At 42.0% G+C, this 17,311-nt stretch overlaps 1 protein-coding gene across 5 annotated transcripts in view; it reads left to right on the plus strand.

Moving 5' to 3' along the window:
- Positions 1-17,311, plus strand: part of MAP3K7 (mitogen-activated protein kinase kinase kinase 7) — a 323,646-nt gene that overhangs the window by 145,402 nt on the left and 160,933 nt on the right. For all 5 annotated transcript variants that reach the window (XM_078648255.1, XM_078648256.1, XM_078648254.1 and 2 more), the window contains exons 8-9: positions 5,047-5,177; positions 13,079-13,160. In XM_078648255.1, the coding sequence (XP_078504381.1) occupies positions 5,047-5,177; positions 13,079-13,160 (213 nt within the window). The remainder of the gene's footprint in view (positions 1-5,046; positions 5,178-13,078; positions 13,161-17,311) is intronic.

Consider the following 17,311-nt stretch of genomic DNA (forward strand, 5'->3'; position numbering starts at 1 on the left):
CTATTTCCTGAAAATCTCATGGCCATTGATTTGACACCACCTTTAGCCTGTGCCCACTTTCTAATAGGACTGTTTTCTGCTATCGCCTTTATAGTTGTGGGTTTGGGTTTATTTGTAACTTTCTTGACCTTATTCTAATCTTGCCTCTCTCCTTCTTGAGACTGTTAGCTTTAGCCTTGGCCGAAAGAGGAGGTATATTATTGCCCAAATCAGAAAAGTCATAGTACTCCTCATCAGTTTCCGCGCCCTCCACATGTTCCGAATATTCTGCCCCTGTTGACTCCTTTGTTTCTTTCACCCCCTCTGTCTCATTACTTGACTCTGCTTCAACCGCGACAACCAATGCTTCAGTTATTGATGCCACTAGAGGTAGGGCCTGTGTAGCTTTCTCCATATTAATAGCTGTTATTAACACACATTGTGTAGCATTAATACGAGTGCCAGTACCAGTAATTAACGCAGCTTGTATCTCAGTGTCAGCATTCACCTTTATAGCACCATTAACACTGTTCGCCGTAGCTTCCAAAGCTTCCTGAACAGGATTCACCTCCTGATCCTCCCTATTTGCTACATTGCCGCCCTCTGTTCCAGGAGCATCAGTTAATTCTGAAGACATCGATATATTGGCCTCCGTTAGCATCAAACTAGATTTTTCGTTTGTCAGATTAGTTTTATCAGCCACAAGTACAGAGGGAAACGGCTTGCCAGCAGTTAAACGTAAGCCCAATTTCTCCCCCAGATCTCTTGCCTGCCAGCAGTTTTCTTTCCTGCGTCCGGGATAGCCTCAGGCAGCACCATATGAACTCCCAGGGTCACTGCTGTATTAACTACATTAACTGTACTAACTGCAGGGCTATGTTCTTGGTCTTATTACTATAATTTCCAGTTTGGTAACATTCATCTCTAATTCTGAAACAGTTCTTATTTCAAAGATTACTCTGCAGGTCGTTAATAAGTAGGTTAAATGTATAATTCTGGTATTTTTCCTCGGTTTCCAAAACACACCTGGGTAGCTGTATTGGCATGAAGGTTCTGATCGACATTGGTCATTCTTTGAGTGGTACACAATTCATGTGTAGCATTTCATATAAAGGGTTGTTATTAGAATCTGTTTTAAGGTTGATGAAAAATAGGTAGAGGCTCAACTTCATTTGCTTACTGTATGAGACCCTGTAGGCACCACAGAGTATTATTAAAGCCTGAACCCAGGATTTTAAATATTGAATTTGTTAACAGAATCGGGTTAAAAATTACCAGGGTTCGTGTTAACACTTTTTTGTGTAAAAGTATAATTATGGCTGACTTTCAGCTGTTGGGTAATTTTGTGGCAAATCCACTTGGAACGCCTTAAAAAGGAAAGAGGCCCAGGCAACCAGGGACTTAAAATAACAAGCATTGACAAAGCCATTAGGTCTAGGTTTAGTGTGCCAGCGCAAGTAACATTCACAAATGAAGTCTACACGCATTGCATGCACCATTGAGATGTACCATGTTAAAGCCTACCCTATTGGCTTTGCCAATGCTGGGGGGAAAAGGAAGTTTAAAAAAAAGCATTGCTTTCTGTTTAAAATGCATAGAGGAGAGAAATATCTGTATGTGATAACCAGCGACACAGTTAAGTTTAATTTTCATATGTGATATTGTATATCTTAATTAATTAATAACGATATTTCTTGCAGGCAGCTGCGCTATCAAGCCAGACCTAAAAGTGTATTGGGATCCTCTCAGGACCCGTGTTTCTGTTCTTTTTTTTTTTTTACAAAGCCACGAAAGGTGTTGGGAGGAATGCTTGCAATAAGTCTAAACATTGTCAGTAACTTGAGATAGCATTCCAACCCATTGTTATTCTGCCACCTCAGTTTGGACCCAGCCATATGCAAATCAATCTGTTCATCTTATAGGCCCTGAGTGCTATTTGGATTTCCTCCATGGTAAAACCATATATACTGCTTTCCAGATTTCAGCGAAAAAAATAGACATATCTTCATACACTCCTTCCACAATTTACAGTGTTCCGGAAGGCACAAGTGTCTTCGTTCTGAGGCTACCTGCACACGTTTACTCCATACCTTTTTAACCTTATTCAGCTTTTTAACCCTGATTAATTCTTGCAATGTCTCGGGTCTCTAGTTATCTTAACAGGTCGTGATGAAGGACCACCATGGTACTGTTTCACCTTAATAGTTTTTAGTAATCTTGTCTATCCTATTCAGAATTCTTTTTGTGTTGTGTACTTCTAACCATTGACTTTTCACCTTGTGAATATCCCCAGACAGTATTCACAGAGACTGCCATTCATCTGAGGCATTCTGGATATGTGCATTTTCAGGACTTTTACAGCATAGCCGTCGCGTGCCAGTAGGTGATGCAGTGCGGCTCTGTGGGAAGTGACAGTCCAAGCCCCATGTAAGTGCAACCCATGCTCGCTGATGCCAGTTCCTTTCTTTTTGCACCTTTAGTAAATGGATCAGGAGTTAGCTCCCAACTTTTTATCGTCAGTTGAGTTTTTCTTCAAAATTCTTCTTTTCCAGTGTGCAAGGCAACATGTTTCATCTTAACACTACATGGTTTAAACCTTATAGGGAAACAGTTGTCTCTAACGGTTTCCTATGAGGTATGTCTATGATGTTTTGGTTAAGGGCACGACTCCACGTCGCGCAAGGAACATGCCTTTATGAATCCAAAGAAAATCTGGTAATACAAAGCCAAACTATGTTTCAGAACACCAGAAAAAGTTGCAGGAGTCTGGTTCCACTCGAACTAAAGAACGTGGACCCTTTCCCATGACTCCTCAAAGTCGCAGTGCAAGTCTTCAGGTAAATCAATGTGGAAGAGGAAGGACAAGATGGCCAGGTGGCATTGGTCTCAGTCCCGCCACTCTCTTCCAGGGAAGCAGCAAGGATGTTGAAGTTGTTACCAGTCTCGCTTCCGGTACCCCGCCAAGGAGCCAATTCCGAAGCTGATCCAATGCACTTCGAATTTACAACATTGCTTTAGATTGAGGCTTTCAGAGAAGCCCACATCTGCCTCTCGGACTGGAGTTCTGAAGTTTAGGAACTACTAGATCCAAGTCATCTTAGTGGCTCCGGATAAGCTAGTGTGCTACCTGGAAATTCTTTCCCTGAGCATCTATCCTCCAATCAGGTCTTGTACCCGGGCCTACGCAGTCGGCACCTCTATGCTTGGAGATTGAGAGGTGACAGTTGACTGCATTTGATCTCCCTCCAGAAATAGAAGAGGTCTTTCTTGATGTTGGGCATCATTCTACAAAGTCCGTTCATGCAATGCGCTGGGGAAAGTTTCTGAAATGGTGTTACAACCAAAATGCAGAACTGTTACAGGCCAAATTGTTGGATTTACTGTTTTCTTTTATCTTTAACCCAGTAAGATCTTGAGGTGGGCACTGTTAACTGCTGTTGACCCTTTGGACCGTTTTTATTTACCAGACCAGTTCTTGTTTAAATCTGTTGTGATGAGATTTCTTAAAGGCCTACCTCGTATGTTTCCTCTAAAACCTTTCGTAATGCCAAAAGGGATCTTATTTTGGTCCTCACGTTTCTCATGTGCACCACCTTTGAGCCAATACTCAGCTGCTCATTATTTCCCTGACTTTGAAGACTGTTTTTCTCATTCTGTTGGCATCAACGCCTTGCTGTCAGTCTAGCCACCTTACACCAAATCTTTTTTTTTTTTTTAGGACAAACTGGGGCTGAGGACTAGATTGGCCTTTTTGCTGGCGGTTGTGACTCATTTTCAATTTAGACAATCCATCACTCTTCCGCTGTTCTTTGCTCCACCTTTCCCCTCAAAGAGGAGGAGAGACATCAGTTGGACTCCAAAAGAGTATTACGTTTTTACATCAATCACCAGAGATACCGTTGTGTGAACTAACAGTTCTTTGTGAGGTTCTCAGGGGCAAAGAACGGCAAGGTGGCACACTCAAGGACCTTATTAAGATGGATAGTAATCTGTATTAAGAACAGCTACGCATAGGCTGAGAAGCAGCCTCAATAGGTCTGAGGGCTGTTTCCACCAGAGTCAAGACTACGACCACTGCGGTTGCACGTAGAGTGCTATGTCTAGTTATCTGTCGGGCTGCAACATGGGCGTTACTGAACACATTTATGGAGCACTACTGCCTCAACATCCAAGTTCAGCTGGGAGGCACTACTTCCATTCAGTACTGCATGACTTTTTGATCTAAAGGATTCCACAGATCCTCCAACTTAGGAGGTAGTACTTTGGTATCTATTCACAAGGTGAGGAATCTGCGGTTAGAAGTATCCATCAGAAGAACACATTTACCTTTGGTAACTTTCTTTCTGGTGGTCTGGTGGATACCAGAAATGCAGATTCCTCACGGTCCTCCCACCTTCTGTTTCTGTGGGATGGTCTTTTTCTCCACCTAGAAAGGTCCCAAACTAGAGATCTGAACTCTGGTACAACTGATTGATTGTTGGGCTCTGCTTCTGAAGGCGCAGACTGTGTCAAGAAAGAACCTGATGTGAATGTGCATGGTGGCACTTATCTGATTGTGACTGTGACTTCTGGAGCAGACCGAGGTTGACACAAAGCCACAATTCCCAACCTAGTGTCACACTGGGACTATGCTGTGAGAATCTTCCAGATCCAGTCTGACGCCTGGTTAGATGAGCCACAAGGTGAGTAATTTGCCTAATTTTTCCAGTGTTTGAATGTAAGAAATGTATAATGATCTCCACTGATCTTAGATGGCTTTAGTGTATCTTGTTAGGACTTTAGAAACAGGTTGAGGTTTGTAATGGAAATGGAAAGCTCAATAGCAGTAGCTTATGGTAGCCAGTTTCAAGTTGAAAGAGCAAGTACACAAATAAGTGTAAGGCTGGACTGTATAGTCTAAAATGATCTCAGTGAGATTATCCTTTGCTTGAAAAGTACATTAGTCATTAGGATTTCTAAGCCAGGATTGTTTTTTTGTGACTCCCTTTTTATATTTCAAATGTCAGGAGAATCTTGATTTTCTCTGAGGACACATCTCTTAGCTTGTGTTTTGTGCTTTAATTGTAGGTACTCGACCGCCATTGATCAAAAATTTACCGAAGCCTATTGAAAGCTTAATGACCCGTTGCTGGTCAAAAGATCCACCTCAGCGGCCTTCAATGGAGGAAATAGTGAAAATAATGACACACCTAATGCGGGTAGGTAGATATGTGAGCAGGTAATGAAACTGAAGTTAGTAACATTGGCATTTTGTTGTAGCACCCAAAATGATGGCTTTGTTTAGTGATTATGACAATCTAGATCCTCTTAATTCCTTATACCTCTACCACCAACAATTATTCTACTTAGTGCTTCTCACTTCTGGTTTCCAACAGACGTTGATGACTGAAACCTGCCTCCTTTTCTCTACTTTGATAAAAGAAGGTTGATTTGCTTTACTTGATCCCAGTGATGGGGAGATTTATTATTCATATAACATTATCTTTGTGTCACTCAACAACACATAATGTTTTCTTGTGCAGAAGACTTATGTCACGGTTCTCCTGACCAACCATGGGCAGGTGCGTACTGCCTTTACTTGGTAAATTTGTCTGGTATGTCACAACTAGGCTCAACCATCCTCCCTAACTGTATGTGGACTGTGCAGGAGAGTGTCTGGATACATGTGATTAAGGTATAGTGTTGGGATCTCCTGCCTTCAGGTATGTATCCTCCCGGTGTGTTGATTGCTCCCTAGTGTTTAGTGGTAAACCGGGTTGCTGCCCCCAGTCTCCCTGCTTGTCCAGCTGCATTTTTCTCAGGTTCCCACCACTCCTCTAATTCATTGTGAAGCTATGTGCTGGTGTCTGGCTTGAAACATCTTGAAAGAAGGCAGAGGTAGAGACTTTTTGTCACTCATAGAGCCTGGGTGAAGTAGGTTCCTATAGGTACGTCTGTAACCTGTCCAAAGCAATGCCTACATAAAGGAAAGACCGAAATGTGAGGCCAAGACAACACACTTTCCAGAAGAGAGAAACTGCCTGCCCATCTCCTTCTTTCTGTGCTTTTGCATCATGCAATCTCTCTTTTAGGTATACATGCTGTTTATAATTCCACCTTCTAATTGTTGGGTCCAAAAGTGTTGGGGTACAAAACTTGTTCCTACTTTGGTGGCTATCAACCGTTATTCCACAATGCCCCATAACATGACCACCATTTTTTATATTTTTTTCTGCTGTTGAGTTTGGTGATGCACTGCTGGAGCTTTTGCTAAAATTGCCACAGGTTTGCCATGAAGACTCTAGGGACATCTGATTTTAGTGCTCGTTGCTGGCTCGTGATTTTAAGGGATAATTTTGGTTGGTTGTAGGGGTCGATGTGATTGGAGGATGACAGTTCGTAAAGGTGGGTGCCATAATGCCATTTTAAAGTAGGAATTCTCTCACCAATTTCTGCCACAACTGCAATAGGAAGTTCACCCTTGTCTGCAAGCCTCCAGTTTGTTTGTTTTGCCTGCAGAGAACCCATTTTTCCGAGGATCGTTACTCCTGCTCACATTTCAAACCCAAGACTCTTAATTCACAGAGGCAAGGTTTTGCGTGCCCAGTGGGAGGCAACAGGTAAGACAGAACTCTCTGAGCTAGAGAGGCAGATGGGAAATAATCAGTTGATGGAAAAGATGGATTTTTCTAAAGACCATGACATTGTGGCTGAAGAGGCTTGGCGAGCCAAGACCTTTAGGAAATTCTGTCGTAGGTTCTTCGCCTAAAAAGACTCTAAACTTGCAGTGTCCCAAAGCAAAAAAAATAAGTTGTTAAGAGACCAGGCATCCAAGTTGCTCCTGAAGACGTTGAGGCCAACAAAATAAAACAGCATAAAATTGAGCCCTCGACGCTGAAGAAATACAGTTGAAAGAGCTCAAGATCTTCCCCAGTCTTACTAGGTTCAATGAAAGAGCTGCTGATTAGGATCTGCCAAAAAGTGTCTTCTTGGCTTTCGAGGAGGATAAAACTCAAAAGGGGAAGTAAGGAACAGCTCCCTTGAAAGAAAATTTCCACACAGACAAACAGGCTTCCGAAATCATCAACTTCAAGAGGGAGAAAGGTGCACTACAGGCAGAAATTGAACTACTACTCCTACAGAAAAGAACATTTCAGAAATCTATATAGCAGCACAAAGCCACTGGGGATGAAGCCTAGACAAGAGTAGCCAAGACCTCCAAACAGGACAGAAAGACGAAGTAGGTATCTACTTTTAGTGTGGAAGAAATGGTTTGCACACACCAGGACACAGAGGAATATTTGGTTTGAGGCAAATGAAGATGAGAAGACACTACGCAAAGACATAGAAGCAGGTTCCGCTCAAGAATGGATTGACGCTTATTATTCTTAACCTTCACCTCCAGATGACCGCTCTGTCATGGGGTACCAAAAAGAGGAGTTTGGTGTGGAAATAAAAGTGGAAAAGTAAGATGCTGCTTTGTCCTAGCGATTCTGAGCCCTGCATACCGGATTAGCCGAACCCTGCTTCTGTTCCCCAGCATCCTGCAGCCTGAAAGGGAGGTTTTCGATAAATCAGCATTCTCCAGGGTTGTTGCTCCTCAAATTGAGAAAGATATAAGGAATTCTCACAACACATTAAATGCATACTATCTCATGTGGCGATTGACTCCCTCATAGTAAAAGAGCCATGCTGCCTGCTTCCATGGGACCCCCTCTCCAGACAGTGAAAGTAAGGAACAACATGGTGGTGGTTGGGGGGGGAGGGACTGCAGGTGGTGGCTAAGAAGATGCTAAGTAGAGAAGTTACCTAATGGTATATTGCCTACTCCAATGCCGTCCTAAATATGTATGCCTATCAACACTGGGAGGACATGGAAGACCTTATATGCTACCTCCCTGACAAATAACAGAAGAGGGCAAAATGGGTCTAGTAGAGGGCAAAAATATCACCAGTTTGTGTTTAAAGTCCCCTTTAGATTCTACTTGTCCAGCTCGCAGATAGATAGCAACAGGTACTGTGCAAAGGAGACATGCATTGCTACGTACCTCCGGATTTAAGCCTGTGTTTCTGGCATATATAGTGGATATGGCCCTTACGGGCAGCCACCTTTTCGATCATACTGTATACCAATCACTTGGATATATTTAAAAAAAGAAGACCAGAGAAACAGAAATGGCTATAGGAGCCCTACAGGTCTTCAGAACTCCTATTGAGAGAGGAGGAAGCTCAGACATGAGAGGACAAAGAAAAGCACATTAAACCCCACAAACACAGGGAAAAGACACTGGGATGTCTTTTCAGCACAAATCTCAATGGCAGCCAACTCAGCGACCCAAAGGTTTTTTTTTCTTGCAGAGGAGAAACCAGAGGCTACACCTCTGGAGGAGCAGCCTCCCATTTTTCAAAGTTACTCGCTAATAGATTCCTCAGTACACATAACCGCTTAGGCACATGGCAGTCCATTACATTAGACAAAAGGGTGCCAAACATTACACAACATCAGTATTGAATAGAAGTTCTGAAAACACCACCTAAAATACCACCAAAACAACAAAGATACAAAAAGGATTTCAAATAGTTGCTCCTGTTGGAAGTACAAGAGCTGCTATAAAAATAGGCAATTGAGACCGTATCCCAGAGGAAATTAACACAGTGAATGACTCCGTTTTTTGGGGATCCAAAGGAAGACTAATTTGCAGCTAAAACTGCACCTCTGTTTTGTCAACAAGCTTTTTAGAAGCAAGAGGTTTGAGATGACAACATTGCATGAGGTTTGTTGGAAGAGAATGATTACCTGGCAACCATAAATCATAAGGATGCCTTCTTCCACATGTGATGAGAGGGGTGAATTGTCAGTGCTAAGAGTGTTTAACAAAATCTTGGCAGTGGTCACAGACTTGCTCAGAAGATCATTAATTAATGTGTATCCTAACATAGACAATTGTCTGGTAAAGACAAGCAACTCCAATCAATGCAAAACAGACTTACCTAAGGTGGTGAGTTTACTACACCAACTGGAATTCACAGTAAATTGGAAAACTTCTTACCTCAACTCCGGAGAAGAGAAAGATGTTCCTAAGCGCAGATCTAACACAGTCTATATCCAAGAAAGCAATTGCAAGAAACATACAGTTGATAGCACATAACGTTTCAGGGTTAAAAACAAGGTTAAAAACAAGGTTGAGCCGAGCAAACAAATGCTTCCCCCAAATGGGAAGTCAAACAGAATCTAGTAGACAAAATATTTCTACAATAGGGAACCTATTTGATGTACCTATTTGCAGCAGCAGAAAACAAAAAATGCCAAACCTTCACATGCAGGCATTACTTCTACTAGGGAATGCCCAATCAGTAGGCTGGTATGCTTTCACCCATTATCGCTCATTCCAATAGCTTTGAAAGTTCAAGACATCCGCCATGATACTGATTCTAGTGGCCTCAACTTAAGAAGCCACGCTATACACAAACCTTCACTTAAGTATCTCACATTGAAAACAGTGTTCTTGTACTCGCAGTACATGAACTATGCTTAACTATGTACAAGGACAAATTGTTATTGGCGCACACCCAATGTTTCTAACTAAGGAAGTTTCTCCACTCAACACCTGTCAAACAGTACCTCTACTGGCTTTCTTTCAAAGCCCTACCATCTCTGCAGAAAGGGTACTACAAACTTTAGACCTAAGTATAACAGTTACATACTGCATATAGCAGACTCAAGGCATTTGCAAGTCGGCTCAATTCTTTCTTCTGTCACAGTCCTTACTCAACACAACCACTAGACACAGCAGTAACCAAGATGGCTAGTGGAAACAATTGACCTCTGTTACTCAGGGGCTGAAAAGACACTTGAATTAAAACCCAAACTTCATCCCACTAAGGAGAAGGGAGGTGGGCCAGTTTTATGCCCAGTGTATCTTTGCAAGACATCTGCAAAGCAGATACATGATCCTTGGAAACACTTCACAAGACACTGCTGTGCAGATGTCAACTCTCTTAAAGAGGTGGCGTGGCGGTAGGGCAATCTGTAATAAAATATTTGTAGCTGTAGAGACACCTGCTCTATATACTATTGCTAACTACTGTTGAGCTATCGGCATTTAGAAATGTATTTCAAATCACAAGAACTGTTGTCCTCTTCCCTTGGTCACCAGTGTACCCACACACAGACAACACCCCAGCTTGTTTTCTGTTTAATGGGCACTTCGGGTAAGTGGCGTGCAGTGTCATAGACCGAGTATGCTCTGCATGGTAAATGATATAGAGCAAGTAACATCTGTGACCTTCGCTGGCTTCCACGAGGAGGGTGGGCACATGCAAATTTTCAGACTTACACTCTTTAAACAGATGGTTACAGTGTAAGTAAGCATTTTCTTTCGTAGCATAGGTGACTGTAGATTGACATGCTCTGCATAGAATAAAGCAAATGTTTGAATGAATGTTCTCAATGGCCATCTAACGCTTGTTGATGCTTCAAGGCATCTGCACAATAACGCTTTGTGAAGGTGTGTATGATTAACCATAAAGCTGCCTTGCAGATATCCATTAAAGGAAAATTACCCAAAAAGGCTAGGGTGGTCCCCTGTTTGTGGGTTTAACTGGCTCTAGGGGACACAGGGATCATATGCTTGATTTTAGCATTGCTAGTTTCTACGCAAGTGTTAGACTGGCATCCTATGTGTTGGTTCCCCTTACTTTTTGCATGAACCTTCTGCATTTTTGACTGTGTGCTGGACTTCGTTTTGTTGGCTTAGGTACTCTGGGCACTTTGCCACTGCTGATCAGGGCCAGAGTGCAAGTGCTCTCTGTGCAAATTGTCATTGTTATTGGTTCTCCATGATTGGCATATTTGATTTACTGTTAAGTTCCTAGTAAAGTGCACCAAGTCACAGGGATCGCCCAAGGTCTCAATCCACCCAACTCTCATAATAGTGCCCCTTATGATTGGATAGCAGCTCTTTACATTCCGGAACCAATAGATGGCTTTGTTGGTTAAAAAGTCCTAGACTTCCCAGCACTCCTGGTTATCTTTGGGGACTAGGGACAGGAAATTCTGGCCCTGGTTCAAGGTTGGTGGTCTGAGTAACTGTATTCCATTAAGCGTCAACCCTCCTCTTTGCTGAAGGTAAACGTGGGTAGGCTTGCCATTATCGTTGCATTCCTCCTTAGGTGCCCCACTGAAAGTGTCAGTGTTCCTTGGGCTACCCCAGCCTGGGTCACAACTGACTACCCAGCGCCCCCCCCTTCACACCCCACCCTTCCTCCTGTACAAAGCAACTGCATATGTAATGTCTCTTCTAACCTTCTAGTGTTACAGTGGGGAAAGGCTGCCCGAGGATACAGAACCGTGTGCTGGGTGAGAAACATGGGGTCTTGGAGGCATGTCCACCTGTGCCAGGAAAGGAATATGGGGTGTTGAAAACGTATTCTCCCCACAGACCTCAACAAGTGGAGTGACCTTAGTGATACTCTTTTGCACCAAGACCGTGTCAGTTGTCCCTTCCAGGGTTTTTATTACCAGTCTCAGGTCCCCAACCCTATCCCTCAACCTCCTCCACTAGGCTGCATATCCTGGTCACTGGTTACCTTCTCTTCCCCACCAAGCTCGTCGTCCCCCTGAATTGAATGAGGGTCAAGACTATTTTCACATTGTACATCGGGATTAACCAATCCCAAAGCATTGTTCCCAGTACTCTGATCAACAGTACTTGAGATTTGAGCTGTTCTTTAGGAAGTTTCATGGGAGAAAGATGCTGAATTCTTCAAGTTAGTAAACACGTCGGGGACCCTCTTCTTTGATATCCTCTTCTTTGCGGGGAGGGACGTAATTTTGGAGAAACAGATAAAGATCAGTGGGAGGATTTAATATCATCTCCACTTCCTACAGAAGGCCATCATTACTGTCCATATCACAGTTCCCTCCTGTTGATTTGGGAACTTTCTTTGTAGTTGGAGGACTGTTAGCCACAACTTTAGCCTTCTTTTTTCCCATTAAATCTTATACTTTGAGAAATCAATTGAATCAGGGGAAGAAAATAAACTTTGAACACTCGTCTATACTAATGCACGGCCTTTTAAATCCACAAAAGGAACAATTGAAATAGCCAATATTTCTAACAGTATCTTTTGGGCGAGATGCCAGAGGGTGGCCCAGTCCAGCCTCCTCCAGGCTCTGACTGTTATGAATGGGCCTGCCCTTGGCCCGGGCACATCTTGCCCTGCGGGAGATTGTTGCGCTGATAACCTCTCGGCGGGAGGCAGGCCTGGAACGCCGGCACATCTTGGTGCAAAGGCGAGTGGGGGATGAAGTCCCTGAAGTCCGCCTGTGGCAGTGTTTGCAAGTATCCCACGCTCCGGGAGAGTGTTGCTTTGATCACAGGCAGGCATGGAGCGTCGGTGCCTCCTGGCGCAAAGCCTGGTGGGGGATGATGTCCACGGAGTCTACCCGGTCATGTGGCAGTGTTTGCAAGTACCATGGTAGTACAATTTCATAATGAGCTGGGTTCACAAAGATACCGAGAGAAATGTGCTCCCGTAGTACTGCTATTAATTTTGAAGTCCATCTTCTTTTTTTTTTTTTTTTTTTTTTTATTCTCCAAGGATTCCAGGAGTATTCCTGGACATCTAAATATGTGGGAGTTTGGGATTTTGGAGTACCTGCGTGTTTAGTATTTTTACATTCATTGTGGTGACTAGGTGCATAATTCTGTATGTATAAATGGAAATGTTCTTACCTCTGCCAAGCCAGAAGTAAATAAATTTGAATATGATCAATCCATCCTGAAATGCTCTTCAGCCCATGTTTCTTACAAAACTTGCGGGTGCAGACACTTCACCATTTTGGCATAATTGCCCCATTTGCAGATAATCTTTGCCCGTGGTGAAGCCTGTCAGTCTTCTTTCTCAGAATCTACATTGAGAATTTTCAAGTACATAGTGGGAATTTTGTACAAATGGGCTTATCAGCACAGTATGATTGATCAGGACTCAGACCAAATCAACTGCCTGTATAGTAGGTGAGAGGAGATGCGCTTACCAAGCAGTGCTTCTTTTTTAATTTAAGCGAAAAATAATACTTTTTCAATGCTTTTTCTAATGTTGTTTGTTCCCTTTGTAGTATTTTCCTGGCGCTGACGAGTCTCTGCACTATCCTTGTCAGTATTCAGATGAAGGCCAAAGTAATTCTGCCACAAGTACAGGTATAATCTGTAAAGAAAAACTGACACTGATTTTGAAAATGTATTTTCCAGTATTTTGTGTTTTTATTTATCCTCAAACTGTATCAGATAAACTGTGTTTTTTATGATGCAACGCTATATTGGTGGCTGAAGGAAAAAAACTGCCGTACACAAAAACGTACTTTTATCGCACCTGTTGCTGAAACTGTATGTTTGGAGAGCAGAGGGAAGTGATAATCCTGTATATGCCTCTTACCTGTTTCCAACATGGGCACGGGATATTGTTTCTTCTCTTGCATTGATTCACAAGGCCTTTATATATTTGGGATCAGGGTATGTGACCGCTATCGGCTTCAAAATGCCATAGCATGATTATGCCATTCCTTATTTTTGGGGCTGCTTTCCTATGCTGTACACTTCCTTATGAAAAGGTGATTAGGATTCCGGCCTCCTCTGTGCTGTACCTGAAGCTAATAGACTGGCACATTAAGAGCAAGTGTTTCCTACCTTTTTTTTTAACTTTATTTATTGATTTTTTTTTAAAGAAGTTACAGTACAAGGAAATTCCATCATTTTACAGACACAACTGCAGCAAATAACATTTTGTATACATTGCAGGCAGAAGCAACTTATAGCACCGGTTACAGTCCGCAAAGTCCATAATGTTACTTGTAATCTTTCGAGTAGGGGCTCAACAATTCGGCAGAGAGAGCAGTACGTGTCGACACAGGTCAGCATTCACCTTCGTCTGTTACAAGATATCACATCACCGACCACCAACTGTAGATTAACGGAACCCCGACATTGCTCAATGCAGTTAGTATGAAAGTGTGGGGGAAGATCTGCTAGCGACCTGGGGAGCAGAGTACATCATCATGCGATCAATTTACAATAATACATCACAAGCATTACACTTCATCATTGGAGGGAGGAGTAGCTAACGAATGTGCAGGAGGTAGCCTTTCAAAGGGTCCGAAATATATTTAGGCCTGGAAGCCGGATAAAGCAGCTCTCCGTAATTGTTGAGCTGCTGCTGACACTATATTAGGTCAGTGAGCCCATCCGTGAAAGTGTTTCCTACCTTGTATATTCAAGGCTGTGGGGGTGGCTTTGCCATATCACGAGGCACACGGAAATATCACAGGGTTAGGGTGGTGTTGTGCTCTCTACAGGACTATTGACTTATCTTGTTCCTAGAATGTCTTAATAAAAAAGCACTTGGTTTACCCGAAACTGGTATTCAATTATACATGTGCAAGCCTTATTTACCTTCTCTAATATTTAGAAGAGCATTCTTAATACAGGTATAAGACAGCTACCTGATATTTTCTAGGCTAATGTATAAACCCTTGCACCCATAGCTGCTTACATTATGAAGCTTAGCTCTGTTTTTTCTGACATGGATATTTTGTGAGAAGGAAAAGGGAGCTATGTGCTCTTTCCATGGCCGAACCTTTGTAAAGAGTTTTTGTTGGTTTGGGATCAAGAAGGTTAATGCTTTCTTTCTAGAACTGATTGGATTCCTCAGCACTCTTCTTTCATTTTCCCGTTTAATATATAGTTTGTCAAGGTTGGAACAAGCACTACCCTTTTATCAAATACATTTTTTTTAAACCATCAACATTAGTATACGGTTCTACCTAGTTTCAGTCTGTGTTGAGCGTTTTTTGTGATTTATGAATGACTTTCTTCGATAATTTCAAGACTTAAACATCACAGACCCAGCATTGTTTTAAATGTTCCCCATTTCTTTTACATGATTGTTATCAAATCAGTTAGGCAAATTAACCAGTTTTACGTTCATCTGTTTTTTTTTATAAATAGACCAGCCTCTGGTAGTGCAGTAAACTTATACAATGTGTGTGGCGATTTGATCATATAACAGTGGAGCAAAATATCCATGTAAACAGTAGTTAAGTTCTTCCATGCCCAGGCCTATAACGTCACCTTCAATTCTTTAATAATGGAGACAAAGAGCTTGTTTCAAATAAAAATTATTGATGTCAGATTCTAATCCATACTTGGTTCTGTTTATTTTAAATATTCGATTCCAGCCTTTTTTCACTTGAGTATTTAGCTCCAGGTCCTCAAGAAATTATTGCTGCCATCTTAAATTACAACCATATAGTCTGTTAATGGCCAGCTATTGCAGTTCATATATATAATTATGTATTACAGAGGTTTTGGTGCGGCTTTGCGGATTTCAAATACATCTGGGGCAGAAGAAAGGGAGTTCCCATATGATTCTTTGCTCTGATACAGAAAAAATGCTTGATGGAATTCCACCATACTTGCCACGAAAATAGAATTTTACTCAACGAAGTGCCTTTGATTGGTTTGCTGTAAATCAGTTCAGTCGTTTTTAAGAAATGCACATTAGAAAAGTGTTTTCTAATGTGCCAACCGATGGGCCCACCAGTATAAATATATCTGGAACATTGATCTATGAATGGTCTGCAAACCTGATTTCACAGACCATTTGCAAACCAAATTATAAAAATGAACAAATCCTATTGGGTGAGGGAGCTGGTTCTCCTGTCATCCATTTTTAGTACGAGGACCCAAAGCTCAGTCATTGGCCAGCTGCAACTTCAAGAAAACCTTTAATGCTGCCATTGCCAGACAAAGGGACTAAGGCCTTTTGTCCTAAAAACATCATATTAACCAGCCTTTTGTGGGGCAGTTTGGGGATCCCCTGCACCCCTGAGTAAAGCCGGCCCCCTAAAAGTACCCCTGCGTTGCAAAAGGAAGTTTCACTGTAGAGTTTGCAAACACTCATGCTGGGTTCACATCCTCTGAGGTCTGCACATCCACCGCAAGTGATACCAAACATTGTAGACATTAGAGGGTTTGTGGGCCCGCAACAACGAACCCCTCAGGATGGTCACAAGCGTACATGGGACAGTGTTTAAACCCAGAAAAATTTTTTTTCAAATAAAAATGGTCATGGCTCAAGGACAGACTTAGCAACCAACCCTCTCTGTGCATGGCTGAAGTGAAGTTATGGTTAGCCTGGATTATGTCACCTTAACATATATTTTAAACAAGCAGTGGAAAGGCTTATCATATTAAGGAAAATCGTTTACCTCAGTCCTTTCAGTTGACTTCTTGCCAAGCTTCCGAACGTTCTCTTTCTTTCTATTGTATTGTGGTATTTCTATAACGATTAGTCTGCGCGGTCAGATTCTGCACAATAAGAGGCTGTCCGTGAATTCTGAATTAGAATGGAACAAAACCATTCCTTCTTACAATTCATTATGACCAGTGTGCTCACAGTTTCAGTTGTACATGGATGGTTTTATTATTCAGTGCTTGATCATACTTCTCAACCTTATACGGGGTCCAGAGGAGGTGGTACTCTCCAAATAAGGTCACTTTAAACCACAGAGCAGTGACGTGAACTTTATTGAAAGTATGCAGTTAACAAAAAGAGTTATAATCAGTAAAAACAAATAAATAACATGCCAGAATTTGATATTTTCTTTTTAGGCGTAAAAGGAAAAAATTATTCACGTGACGGAGGTAAACTTGCTGCCTTAGCACTTCAAAGTAGCCTTAGAGCTGCAGAAGACACTTGACAAAAAGCATGCATAACATAATATCAAGAGTTAACTTTGTCCATTGAACAGCCCTGCTATACACACCTGTGAACAGAAGTGTGGAATTTAATAACATATCTAATTGTCCATGGGGCAGGTTGCTTCATAAATCTACTTGTCCTCTAAAAAAAAATCCATTTGTCCCTTTTGTGCCATGTAATGCGGTGACAAATTACGGCAGCAATCTCATTATACAAGAGCTCTGAAATAGCCTCTCTGATTATGCCAGGGTTCCTTCCATAGTAGGGTTCAAATACTAGCAATTCCCTCATATTGCCACGTTTCCACATATCTACATACTGATGCTGAAGGTAAAGGTAAGCAACAGTTCCAGGGTTGGAATGCCCTTTTGAGTCTGTGCAAACCTACTAACTTGCATGTTTAAGGGTTTTCACCAACTCTTCTCTAATCTTTTCCCATACTGATAAATGTTGGACAATGGCAGACATAAAACTTATTTCAGAGTTGGACAATGTTGGAGGGAAAGTGAACTTGCAAACACTTAGATTTTTGAATAAGCAAATCTACACCTGCATATTTGCTCATGCTAAAATGCAGTTCACAAATATTTTC

Source organism: Lissotriton helveticus, chromosome 6 (genome assembly GCF_964261635.1).
Source record: "Lissotriton helveticus chromosome 6, aLisHel1.1, whole genome shotgun sequence".
NCBI classification, from domain to species: Eukaryota; Metazoa; Chordata; class Amphibia; order Caudata; family Salamandridae; genus Lissotriton; species Lissotriton helveticus.